This window comes from Mastomys coucha, unplaced genomic scaffold (assembly GCF_008632895.1).
Source record: "Mastomys coucha isolate ucsf_1 unplaced genomic scaffold, UCSF_Mcou_1 pScaffold21, whole genome shotgun sequence".
NCBI lineage: Eukaryota > Metazoa > Chordata > Mammalia > Rodentia > Muridae > Mastomys > Mastomys coucha.
In genome coordinates, this window is record NW_022196904.1 from 192,443,128 (window position 1) to 192,456,549 (window position 13,422).

The 13,422-nt window shown below is 43.1% G+C and overlaps 1 protein-coding gene across 4 annotated transcripts in view; it reads right to left on the reverse strand.

Moving 5' to 3' along the window:
• Positions 1 to 256: 256 nt before the first annotated feature.
• Positions 257 to 13,422, reverse strand: part of Sfxn4 (sideroflexin 4) — a 26,574-nt gene continuing 13,408 nt past the window's right edge. For 3 of the 4 annotated variants that reach the window (XM_031390883.1, XM_031390882.1, XM_031390881.1), the window contains 3 exons: positions 5,771 to 5,856; positions 3,977 to 4,094; positions 257 to 1,010 (listed from right to left, as the gene is read on the reverse strand). In XM_031390883.1, the coding sequence (XP_031246743.1) occupies positions 933 to 1,010; positions 3,977 to 4,094; positions 5,771 to 5,856 (282 nt within the window). In that variant the 3' untranslated portion in view covers positions 257 to 932. The remainder of the gene's footprint in view (positions 1,011 to 3,976; positions 4,095 to 5,770; positions 5,857 to 13,422) is intronic. The other variant, XM_031390880.1, reaches the window with a different exon arrangement.

Consider the following 13,422-nt stretch of genomic DNA (forward strand, 5'->3'; position numbering starts at 1 on the left):
AGAGCTGAGATAAGGCATGTTTGAGTCCTGTGAGGCATCCAAAGAGCCAAGTACACTGTAGCAAATGGTTGGTGTATGAGGGGCTGCCAGGATGGTATAGTCCAGCCTTGGATGGGGCTTAGGTGAGAGCCATCTCAGCAGAATGTAGGCTGGGACCAACACAGAGAAACCCTGTCTTGAAGAAAGGACTGGGGAAGAAGGAGGAAGAATCAGAAGAAGAAAAGAAAGGAAGGAAGAAGAAATTTTGGCTAGGAAGTATGGTTTGGTTTTTTTGTTTATTTTGTTTTGTTTTTTATAAGGCAGTTTCAGTGCTCCTGGGAGTAGCCTACAGAGGGAAATAAGTCAGAGATGCCCCAGTGACTACAGATCAAGGCAGGGGAAGGGAGATGGGGATTCCTAAGAGAGTTGACTATATATATACCTGGACTGGTATTGAGCAGGAAGCTGTTGCTGGCTAGGGGCCTTCGTTGTTCTAGAAATAGAATTATCAGGCAGGGTCCTTTCAAACAGAAACCAGGGAAGCAGACAGAATGCTTGGAGTATGGGATCAGATGAAATAAGTAGGAAAATAGGATAACTTAGGGACTAGAAGCCTTAATGAGCTCATCAGAGCTTTGAAACTGTCTGGAGGCTATCAATGCAGTGTTTGTACCCCAGATAAGGTATACCTTTTGACGATTTTTTTTCCCAAGTACTCAACTTCAGACACATTTATTCACAGATTCACATTATCCTTCCCTGGGCTGACTTTATCCATGGTTTTCTCAGCAGTCCCCTGTGTGCTGCTCTTCTTTCCGACAGACTCAGAGCCCCAGGTACTATAGGCATGGAAGCCAGCTTGCTGCACAAGTGTAGCTGGGCCCTAAGGACCATGGCAGTGATCTCTGAATCTTGAGGGGCCAAAGATTTCCAAGCAGGAGATAAACTTGCTCCTACACCCCTCTGTAATAGTAGAGTTCCTTTTCTTCTGTAGAAGATTGGATCTTCTCTTCAAGCTGACTGCACTGGATCTGAAAAACAAGGTCACATTCTTCAAAATTCATGCTTAAATGCCTCAAGCCAAATTTTAAAAAATTCTGAAAGCATCCATTTTTACATCTTTTCCAATGATATCTAATTGATTACAAGAAGTACCATTTCTTAGAACATTTTAAATTGAAAATTTTAAATATAAACAAAGAGAATATAATAAGCTTTTGTATAGTCATCACTCAGCAATAGCTATGAAGAATCTGCTGATCTGATTTCCTGGAGCACTTGCTACATCTATAAGTATAGTGGTTTTTGGTTTTGGGGTCAGGATCTTGATATGTAGGCCAGAATGATCTCGAATTTAGTCTATTCCTGCATCAGCCTCTAGAATGCTGGGAATACAAGAATACATCTGGTTTTCTAAGCATTTCACCTACGAATTCTCCACTGCAGATATTACAGGTGGTAAAGTCTGGTAGCACGTACACAGGAAGGAGTGTTATCACATCTAGCAAATGTCAGCAGTGGACTCCTAACAGCCAGTGTCCATTTCCAGTCTTGCAAGGTTGTATGTACTAATTAACTGATGGCAAGCAGAGGAGCTCTGAAAGGGATAGGCTCTCCTTTCAGGATCTCTGAAGTTCTAGAAATGTATATAGGGATATCTGAGGAGATGCTGGACCCCTCTCAGCCTTAGGATGACCAGCCAAGGCCAGATATATCATTAGCACAAGACTGCTATTAGACCACCACTACCCACCTAGAGTTAACAAGCACCTACTTCAAGGTCTGGTGAATCTCTGAGGCAATGCAGAGACAAACTACCTACTTTCTGTCACTGTTCTGCCCTCCGAGAATCATACGTCTGGCAAGGCTCCTGCATGACCCCTTCAAGCCTATTGCCTGCTTTTTTAACCTGGTGATGCAGTGCTAACTTTGGTGTCCACATCCTGCCAGTCCTATGGGGTCATGCTGTCATTCCTCCCACCTATTCTTCCACTGGGAACTTCTTTTAGTTCCATCTCTGCCTGTGCAATCCAAGCCACCTGCAGAGGCTCCCTTCTCCAGGAAGCCTCTCTTGGTTCTAGCCCCTCTATTCCTTTATTACCTGTCACGAGACAGTAATTTCCATATATTATATTACCTTTCCTGCAAGAGCATATGCAGATTCTATCATTGATCTCAAGGTCTGTCCTCTTCCGAATCTCAGAGGCCTTTTTGTTGTTATTAAATTTGTATTCATTTATTTTATTTGTGTGTGTATGTATCTGTGTACATACTTGTGAGTGTATATGCCATGGTACAGGTATAGAGGATAACCTTCGGGACTCAGTTTTCTCCTTATGTCATGTGGGTCTCGAGAAATGAACTCAGGTCTCTAGGCTTAGTGGCAAGCACCTTTTTCTAGTAAGCCTTCTTGCTGGCCCATGAGCTGAGTTTTAAACAGGCACAGAACAGAACTCTAAAGCAGCAATTCTTGGCACAGACACTGTCTTCAACTTCTTTCAACGACAAAGAAACTGAGAAAACTGACCAACATGATAGAGGAGCTAGGAATTTTAACACGAAGAAAACATAAATATATTGTATTGCTCTACACAATGAATTATCTATGGAACTATATTCCCTAATACATCATCCATAAGCTAGCTATATGTGAGTACATACATTAAAATTAGAAGGTTTGTGGGTTAGAAGGATAGCTCAGTAGTAGAGCACTTGTCTAGCATGTGCAATGTCCTAGGTACAGCTTCCAGCACTGAAGAATAGTAATAAGAGTCAATGTCTTAGTCACACACTAAGGATTCAGCAGCCACATGTGGCCAGTTTTGCCATACTAGGTCAGCACACAGAGCACTGCATCACTGCAGGAAGACACACTGCATAAAGCATGGCTACACAGCTTTATAGAAGATCTAAAAGCTCTTGCGTGTCTTTCAAAGATTTGTTTGTTTGTTGATTGGTTGATTTATTCATAATCTTTGGAAGAGGGTCTCATGCAGCCCAGACTGGCCTCAAACTCACTATAACAAAGGATAACCTTGGGCTTGTGATTTTCCTGCTTCTACCTCCAAAGCCTTGGGATTACAGACATATGCCACCATGCATAGCTTACGTGGTGCTTGGGACCAGACTCAGGGCCTTGTGATGCTAGGAAAGCACTTTACTAACTGTGCTACATCCTCAGTTCATAAAGTTTTTAGTTTGTTTTTTCAGTATTTATTTATTTTGTATGTATGGGTATTTTGCCTACATATATGCCTGTGTACTATGTGCACTGCCTGTGGAGGTCAGAAGGTGTGTGATTGCCCTGAAACTGGAGTTACAGATGATTGTGAACCAACATATAGGTGTTGTGATCCAAATCTGGGTCCTCTGCAAGAGCAGAAAGTGGTCTTAACTGCTGAGGCAATATCTTCAGTCCCAGTTTTTAGTTTTCGAGACAGGAACTTGCTAGTAAGGCTAAACTGGCTATAAACTTAAAAGCCTCTACATCAACCTCCTGAGTGGTAGGATTACAGGTTGTGCCACCACTATACCTGGCTACCTGGTAGCTACCATGTGGCTGCTGGAACTGAATCTAAGACCTCAGCAAGCACAGTAAATCTTCTACTATTATTATTGTTGTTGTTGATCAAGATAGGGTTTCTCTGTGTAGTCTTGGCTATTGTGGAACTCACTCTGTGAGACCAGGCTGGTGTCATAGGCCATCACTAAAGCCCTAACTTTGTAGTTTTTTTTTTTTTAATACAATTATTTCTTTGTTTGTTTGTTTTTATTGTTTGTTTTTGTTTTGAGACAGGGTTTCTCTGTATAGCCCTAGAACTTGCTCTGTAGATCACGCTGGCCTCAAATTCAGTGAGATTCCCCTGCCTTTGCCTCTTGAGGGCTGGGATTAAAGGTGTGCACTATTACCACCTGGCTAAAATTACTTCTTTTACTACTACAAACATGAACTAAAAACCCAATTTCTCATCTGCAGGAAAGCTGTGGGGGCCCTTACCTGTCCAATTTGTGGAAACATGCTGAATGACACTGGCACCATCAGTCCCATCATAAAGAATGTAGAATTCATTCTCAAGATCACTAATGACAGCAGAGTTTGTGGGTAAAACCTCATCCTGTAAGAGACAAGGCATAGCTCACACACAGAGCTCAACACTTTTCTCCTTTTTTCTGAAGCAGGCCTTCTGTTTGGCTGTTTGGCTTCAGTGTGGCTGATTTGGCTCAGCATGCAGTTACAGGCATATGCCTGGATCACTGCACAACCACTTACCAGCAGGTTCTAAAAGGCACATAGACTGAGCTCTGGGTGAGGTTTATCTACTCAGGGAATGGGGCATTGACCAGTAAGATAGAGCAGCTTGTTGAAACTCCAGAGCCTGAGGTGATAGTTCAGACTCTAGAGCATGTGACTCAAATTGTATCCTGTGATAGTCTTTTGTTTGGTTGTAGTTTTGTTTTGTATCCCTGGCTATTCTCGAACCTGCTCTGTAGACCAGGCTGGCTTTGAACTCAAAGATCTGCTTCCCTTTCTCCTGAATCCTAGCATTAAAGATGTGTGCCACCGCTGCCTGGCAGTGTGATGTTTAAAGAATAGAAGAAACAGTATAGTGACCCCTGAGGCCACATAAATGGTGTGTGCCATTCTTTTGACAGAGCATGTGCCCAATGGGACTTTACTTGCCCTTTCTACTCCTTGGATTTTCTGGGTTTTGTTTGTTTGTTTGTTTGTTTGAGATTCAAAAAGAGGAAATTGAGATACAAAGTCCCCAAGATGCTCTATTGTGGATGCTATCTGCTGTCCTGGTTCTGAGACACTAGTTCTGTGAGATCATCTAATGGCTCTGTTCTTTAGACTTCACAACCACTCCCTGAAAACAAATGCCACTTTAACCCTACAAAAATCCTGTATATCATTCATATTTGACAAGCATTGCAGCTCTAACAGATACGGGGTTGGGGATGGCCAGAACAGCCAAGGAAGATTCCAACGAAGCAAGTCTCTGCACCCATCTGGCTGGCTCATCACTGGGAAGGGACAGTTGGCTCTGCCCAGGATATTTCCTTATTTCCCAAAATGTGCCCCACATGGGGTGCTAGATGGGCTTTTTAGATTTGCCATGGGGGACTGAATGGCTATCATGTGCTCACAGAAAGTTCTGGAGTCTCTTATCTGAATGAAGAGAGATCTGTTCTAAGTTTTGCTGTATGGCTGTCTGATGGGGAGGGTATGAGGTGACTGGGAGTTGTCAGCAGCTGTGTCTCTCTTCATAGAAGACTTTGGCAGAAGACTTCCAACACCACAGGGCTTCAGAAAAGGGAAACATTCAGCAGAGGTATTTCAGGTTCAGTGCTATAGATTACTCCTGCACGTGCCAGATATCTATATCTGTAACTGCAGGTGGAGTTTATCTACTGGCAACCACAGCGGTCTGTCAGGGAAGTCAAGGAAGGGTAAAGACTGAAGAGTGTTCATATCAGAGTTGGGAGAACCTGAAGATCACCCCACTACACTCTGCCTACAGTCAGAAATAGCTCATGGTCAAGTCAAGAGACAGTTAAACAAGGAGAAGGCTTAGGCTCCAGGTTCAGGCAAACAACTCTTCTAAATTCCTTTCCTCACTAATAGATTCTGTCTTACTGGTCTGTCTTATAGGACGGCTACAATGGCCCTCATGCCTGCTCCTCCCACTAGGTTGTAGTAGGTGAATTTATAAGGATTTTAATTTGTTTATTTCTTTTCTGTTTTTATTTTTTAGATTGGTTTTGCCCATGTAGGGAAAGGCCCTCTTACCTTTTAAAGAAGTAGATAAAGAGTTCAGGGGCCAAGGCTGAGGTCCCAAACAGCAATGCTCTGGATTTCGCTGTTTCTTTAATAGCCTGGTAGAAAGGCCAAGGGGACAGCTTAGTACTGGGAAGGAGACAATGTCCAGGGCCCACATCAGAGACTAGCACAGCAGCTCCTTTTAAACTGAGGTAAGGCTTACTGGGAAAGAGGTGGAGGTGACACTTTATGGAAGCCTGTCTAGAGGTAAATGTTCATAAGATGGCTAGACTGGTACTAAGAGGAGGGATTTCACCTTGATCCCACTGTGGTCCCCATCAATCCATCAAAACATCCCTAATAAACCACCCAAAAGTACATACCAAGGCAGTGTCTAGACAATGCCTCACCTAGAATGAAATAAACTAGCAGCCTCCAGAAGCAATTCAGGATTTGCCCTGAATTTGGTTCATATTACCTTTCAATCTTACCTTTGCCCCTAGCCTTCTATCCTAACCGTTTTACCAGTGGTTCCCATCCTACCACTGGGGAATCTCCCTAAAGCTAGTTTTCAGTACACTGGGCTACTCTCCAGGCAAGGATAATTGTCTACACCTAGCTATCATCTGTGTGTATCTAGGCATGCATTTAAAGTTTGCACCATTTTGTGGGCTAGAGTAGGAGCTCAGGGGTTAAAAGCACTTGGCTGTTCTTGCAGAGGAGCTGAGTTCAAGTCTAAGCATCTATGTTAGATGTCTCACAACCACATGCAACTTTAGCCTTGGTGAGCATACCTGCCCCCACCCATCCATGACACACACAGACAGAGAATAAACTCATACAGACATATTCATAAAATAAAAATAACATTTTTAGTGGCTGGAAAGATAACTCGATCATTAAGAGCAGTTGCAGCTCTTGCAGAGAGCCTAGATTTGGTTCCCAACACTTGCATAGTGGCTTACAACTGCCAGTAACTCCAGCTGAGGGGAGCCAATGCTTTCTTCTGTCCCCTTTGGACACCAGGCATGCACAAGGTTAATACAGTTGATCAAAGGGAGCGAGTAAGTGACTGTGGAGTGCACAGCCCCAAATGGGGCACACATGACACAACCCTTACATCCAAGGCTCAAGGAGCATCACAGAAAAAGGATAAGAAAGACTGTAACAGCCAGAGGATCTGGAAGAGTCCACCAAGAGTCCTGAGCATGTAAGGGATGTTACACCTGAGCTCTCAGGAATATGGCTGCCTGCAAAACTGCACAAGACTATACTAGTTCTAGCATGGATATAGGTAAGGGCTCACAATGTTCCATTCCTAGTTGAAGAACTAAAGGCAGTCAACAACTACTGAGGGAGGGAGAATCAACTTTCTTTAGAGCCCCCAATAGACCGCCCATGTATAAAGTCACTGTTACACATATACATACAAGAAGGGGAGAGGGGAGTGAGACAGCTCACCAGATAAAGGCATTTGCTGCCAAACTTGATGACCTGGGTTTTAGCCCTAGGATCTAAAAAAAAAAAAAAAAAAAAAAAAAAAAAAAAAAAAAAAAAAAAAAAAAAAATTCCCAATTCACACACACACACACCACTTGAGGCTGTACAAATACACACCAGTGGGCTCACATGGGCTCTCTCTCTCTCAAGTACACTGGAGTTCAGAAGAGAATATAGGCTGCTGAGCCTCGGCTGTTCTACACTAGTGTGGTAAGGCAGCCACTCTCCATTAATCCAAGCATAAAGGAAACATTCCAGAAGGACATTTGTTAGCAGGACACACTGACTCACTCTGTTGGCAGATGAGTGGTTTCCAAGCCAATTTGAGAAATCCACACTATCTAACCTGAAATTTGATCCAAGGTGCCTGATTATAATCAGATACCTCTGGTTACACAGTTGTTAAAGTTTAGCCAAGGAAAATAAACGTTTCAATGACAGGGAAACCATAAAAAACCATAAATGAAAAACATTTCAATGACAGGGAAACCATAAAAAAAAAGTGTATGCTTACGCAGTTGTGAATGTTTTATTCCTAAGAGAAAGAAAAAGGTTCTCTTTAAAGCAGATCATCAAAAATTTTTTCGCCCTAAACTGATCATCCTGCAGAAATGCAGTTGGTGCTGGTTGAGATGGCCTGAAGATATTTCCACCCCTGAGGATCATGAGGAGCTCAAGGTTGGGCTTAGATTGACCTTGGATATCCTGAGCCTACCACAGGCTGGCACATAGGAGGAGCTAAGCAACAGGCTAATTAAAATCATGGGTTTTTTTTTTTAATCATACTTTCCAGATTTATACATACTTCATGTATAAATACCTCATAAATACTTAAAACTGAGTCAAAAAGAAATGCAAATATATCCTCCCAAACAACTGCTGTCAGTCATAGTTCAGAGCATCTTTATTCCTATGAGCCCAAATGCCCATTTCCTGGAGGGTTAATATGGATGGAAGATGTGGGCCACCTAACATGTATTACTAAACAGTGAGAAGTTGATGTTAATCTCATACTACATAGCAAGTATGAGGCTGACCTAGGCTATATGAAACCTATCTCAAAACAAATGAAAACAATAAAAATGGAACACTGACTGACATATGGTAAGAAATGGATTAGCTACAGAAGTGAAAGAAGTCATACAACCGCTATGTGATTAATTTACTAAGCTTTCTAAAAAAGGAAAACTGTGGAAGACACATACAGATTGATGTTCTCTGGGGCAGGGGTGATTGAACTGACAGAAAGAAAAGTTTTAGGGTTAGAAATACTCCATAATCAGCCAGGCAGTGGTGGTACATGCCTTTAATCCCAGCACTTGGGAAGCAGAGGCAGGCAGGTGGATCTGTTGAGTTTGAGGCCAGCCTGGACTACTGTGGTGGTTTGAATATGCTTGGCCTATGAGAAGTGGCACTATTAGGAGATATATAGGTGAGCTTTGAGGGCTCCTAGTGCTCAAGCCCCATCCAGTGCACCTAGTGCAGAAGAGTCAGTCTCCTTTGGACTGCCTTTGGACCAAGATGTATAACTCTTGGTTCTTCCAGTACCACATCTGCTGGACACTGCCATACCTCCTGCCATGATGGTAATGGACTGAACCTCTGAAACTGTAAGCCAGCCCCAATTAAATGTTTCCTTTTATAAGAGTTGCCTTGGTCATGTTTTCCCTTCACAGCAATGAAACCATAACCAAGACACAGTTACTTCCATGACAGCCAGGGCTACACAAAGAAACCCAGTTTGAACTGACCCCCCCCTCCAAAAAAAGAAAACAACAACTCTGTTTTACACATATTTATTGTGTATGGCTATATAGGCCTGTGCATGGAGGTCAGAGGACATCTTGCAAGAGTTGGTTCTCTCATTTCACCACATGGGTCCTGGGACAGACCACTGGTCCTCAGTCTTAGTAGCAAATGTCCTAACCTGCCCACCTCACATTAAAAACCTTCCCCTGATAAAATATTATTTTTATTATGGGAGACAGGGTTTTTTACAATGTAGTTTAGTCTGCTCTAGAACATACTGTACAACCTTAAAAGGTTGACCTTAAATTTGTAACCCTCCTGTTTCAGACTCTGGAGTGCTGGGATTATAGCCATGTGCTATCACACCTGGCTAAACATTTAGCATTTTATTATTTTATTATTTTTATTTTTTAAGATTTATTTAGGGCTGGCAAGATGACTCAGTAGGAAAGAGCACCGACTGCTCTTCTGAAGGTTCAAATCCCAGCAACCACGTGGTGGCTCACAACAACCTGTAATGAGATCTGAAACTCTCTTCTGGTGTCTGAAGTCAGCTACAGTGTACTTATATATAATAATAAGTAACTCTTTGAGCCTGAGTGAGCAGAGTTGACTGGAGCGAGCAGAGGTCCTAAATTCCCAACAACCACATGAAGGCTTACAACCATCTGTACAGCTACAGTGTACTCACATAAATAAATAAATCTTTAAAAATGGATTTATTTATTTATTTTATGTACATTATAGCTGTCTTCAGACACACCAGAAGAGGGCATAGGATCGATCCCATTACAGACAGTCACAAGCTACCATGTGGTTGCTGGGAAGTGAACTCCGGGCCTCTGAAAGAGTAGTTTCAGTGCTCTTAACCACTGAGTTATTACTCCAGCCCAACATTTATTACTTTAAATGTACGAAGCTGAGTGTGGAGGCTTATGCCTATAAACTCAGTACTGTGGAGGTAAAAGCATGAGGATTACTTTGAGTTCAAGTCAGTCTAGACTACAAGATAGGATATCTAGGCTACTAGTAGCAAATGTCCTAACCTGCCCACCTCACATTAGAACTACTAGATATCCTATCTCAAAACACCAAAATAAATTAAATCCAAACTCCAGCTGGGAGGTGGTGGCACGTTCTTTTAACCCTAGCACTTAGGAGACAGTGGCAGGTAGATCTCTTGACTTTGAGGCCAGCCTGGTTTACACAGTGAGTTCCAGGACATTCCAGACTACACAGAGAAACCTTGTCTCAAAAAACAAAACAAGCTGGGGGGTGGTGGCACACGACTTTAATCCCAGCACTTGGGAGGCAGAGGCAGGAGGATTTCTGAGTTTGAGGGCAGCCTGGTCTACAGAGTGAGTTCCAGGACAGCCAGGGCTATACAGAGAAACCCTGTCTCAACAAAACAAAACAAAACAAAAAAACAAAAAAAACAAAACAAAAAACAAAAACAAAAAACAAACCAAAACAAACCAAAACAAAAACCAAAACAAAACAAATCAGCACCTGCGCTTGATGCCAAGAAACCCAAGCAGCCAGAAACCCAAGCAACGCACTTCTGCAAGGCCAGAGAAACCACGAGATGGCTATCGTGTATCTTCCAGCGCTGAGCCCCAGCAGCCCCCACAACCCTACCAGGGTGACTTGGCAGATGCTCTCAGCCACAGGTGATGTGGCTTGGTCCACTACCCGAGTTGTATCTGGTGGCTAGACCCTGTCTTTGACCTCTGTGGTTTAGTGTGGGCCTTGACTTCTGGAGTGTCACTGCCCTGGAGACACAGGGAGAGGGATTGCCTGAATGTGGGGGACAAGGGACTTGTAAATCTAAACCATGTCCCAGAAGTGGCCTTGGAGGGTGGGGTTTAGGGTACGGACACCCAAAATTTAAAGTGTCCTGCGAGAAACCCCCATATATATGTGTCCCCAAGATGGGAGAAGCCAGTAGCAGGCCTATCAGTTTTAGGAGGCCAACCATTTCTTCTGTGCTATCTGGGGGTGTGAAACATCGGGAAGCACATACTGGAGACCATTCTGGGGGTAGTTAAATATTCAATGGCCAAGGTGAGAGAAGGGTTAGCCAAGCAGAAGAGAGAAAGAGAACAGAGTCAGGGCTGGTTTGAGTCTTGGTTTAACAGCTCACCCTGGTTTACTACCTTGATTTCTGCATTGTTAGTACCCCTGATCATTTTGTTCCTGCTTCTGAACTTTGTTTTGCCTTTACATTCTAAATTGATTTAGTTGCTTTTATTAAAGCTCACATAGCTGCAGTACAGTTAATAGTCCTGAGACAAAGATTTCAATAGCTAAGTACAGAGGACCAGGGATATGAGCTACATAATTATCCACAATAGCTTCAAGATTTAAGCATGCACAAAGAAAAGGCAGGAATAAAAAGGTCAGCTCAGGAATTTTGGGAAGGTCATGGAACACTTGCCCCTCCGGAAGGGAGAGGCTAATTAACATTCCTGAGACTGTTGGCAAGATGGCACAGCAAGAGCACTGACTACTCTTCCGAAGGTCCTGAATTTGGATCCCACCAACCACATGGTGGCTCACAACCACCTGTAATGAGATGACGCCATCTTCTGGAGTGTCTGAAGACAGCTACAGTGAATTACATCCGAGGGAGCGAGGCCAGCAGAGGTCCTGAGTTCAATTCCTAGCAGCCACACACATGATGGCTCACAGCCATCTGTATAATGACAGTGTACTCATACACATAAAATAAATAAAATAAATCTCTAAAAAAAATTCATTAAAAAAAAAATTCCTGAGACCACAGGATGGGAACAGACCTGCTGGGTGGGGATGCATTCCGCAGGATGGACCTTTGACCACCTTCAGACAAGGGAAGTCCTTGCCACCTCATTCCCTAAAGACCAATCAGTTTAAAAAGTCACACTGAGTGGTGGCACACGCCTTTAATCCCAGCACTCGGGAGGCACAGGCAGTGCCTACCACTGCCCAGCCCAGTTACTTAATTTTAAAAAGTTAAAGGGGGCCGGGCGGTGGTGGCGCACGCCTTTAATCCCAGCACTTGGGAGGCAGAGGCAGGTGGATTTCTGAGTTCGAGGCCAGCCTGGTCTACAAAGTGAGTTCCAGGACAGCCAGGCTACTCAGAGAAACCCTGTCTCGAAAAACCAAAAAAAAATAAAAAAAAAATAAAAAAAAAAAAAAGTTAAAGGGGGGTGGGGAGAGAGAAGACAATATTATGTATTATAGGGCCTTTGAACTTAACATATAGCCAAGAATGACCCTGAACTTCTGATCCTCCTGCCTCTAACTTCTGAATGAATTATTACAGACATTCACCACCATATCTGGTTTGAAGTGCTAGGGATCAAACCCATACCTTCATACAAGCCAGGCAGTTGCTCTACCAACTAAGCTACATCCCTGGCTAGTACCCAGTTACTCAAATACACTTAATCAAATACTGACTCTAGTAGGAGTATTCTGCTAATATCTATAATTAACTTACTTAAAAAAGGGGGGCTTACATTCATATTGTGGGTTACCTCATCCAATTCATTGACTAAAGTAAGACCAAAACCTGAACTAGGACTCACAGAGCAGACCTGTGATATCAGCTATTCAAAAGATTGAGGCAGGAGGATCACAAGTTCAAGACCAGCTTGGGCTACAGAGACCCAGTCTCATAAACAAAACAAAACTCACCCTGGGACTAGAGATATGGCTCAGCGATTAAAAGCACTTACTACTCTTCCAGAGGACCCAAGTTCAATTCCCAATACCCCCATGGCAGCTTACAACCTTCTGTAACTCTAGAATATGTCATGTCTTCCAGTCCCAGGAGATCTGATACTTTCTTCTGGTCTCTACAGGCCAAGAGTAACACATGCAGGGAAAACACCCATACACATGAAATAAATAAATTAAATTAAAATTCTTAATAATTACCCTAAAACTGGGTGGTGGTGGCGGCGGGACACACCTTTAATCTTAGCACTCAGGCAGAGGCAGGCAGACAGCCTAAAGCTACACAGAAAAACCCTGTCTCAAAAGAAAACAAAAATAAAACCCAACAACGATAAAAATTTACCTAAAGAAAGAGCTAAGAATACAGCCCAGGTATTTTCTTGGATGCAAGCCCCAGTATTAGAGTGGGGAGGAAACCAAGGAAGGGGAGGCAAAAGAAAGGGGAAAGAAAGGAGAAGAGGGACAGAGAAAGGGCAGCAGGTGGGAAACATGCTTGTAAGGCCAACACTCTTGAAGCTCAGGTGGAAAGATTAGGAATCATAGTCTAGCATAGGATACTAGGGAAGAACCTGTCTCAAAAACAAAGACAAAAAGAAAGAGACTGAGAAAGAGAAAAAGAGAGCCGAGCAGTGGTGGTGCACACTTTAATCCTAGCACTTGGGAGGCAGAGGCAGACAGATTTCTGAGTTCAAGGCCAGCCTGGTCTACAG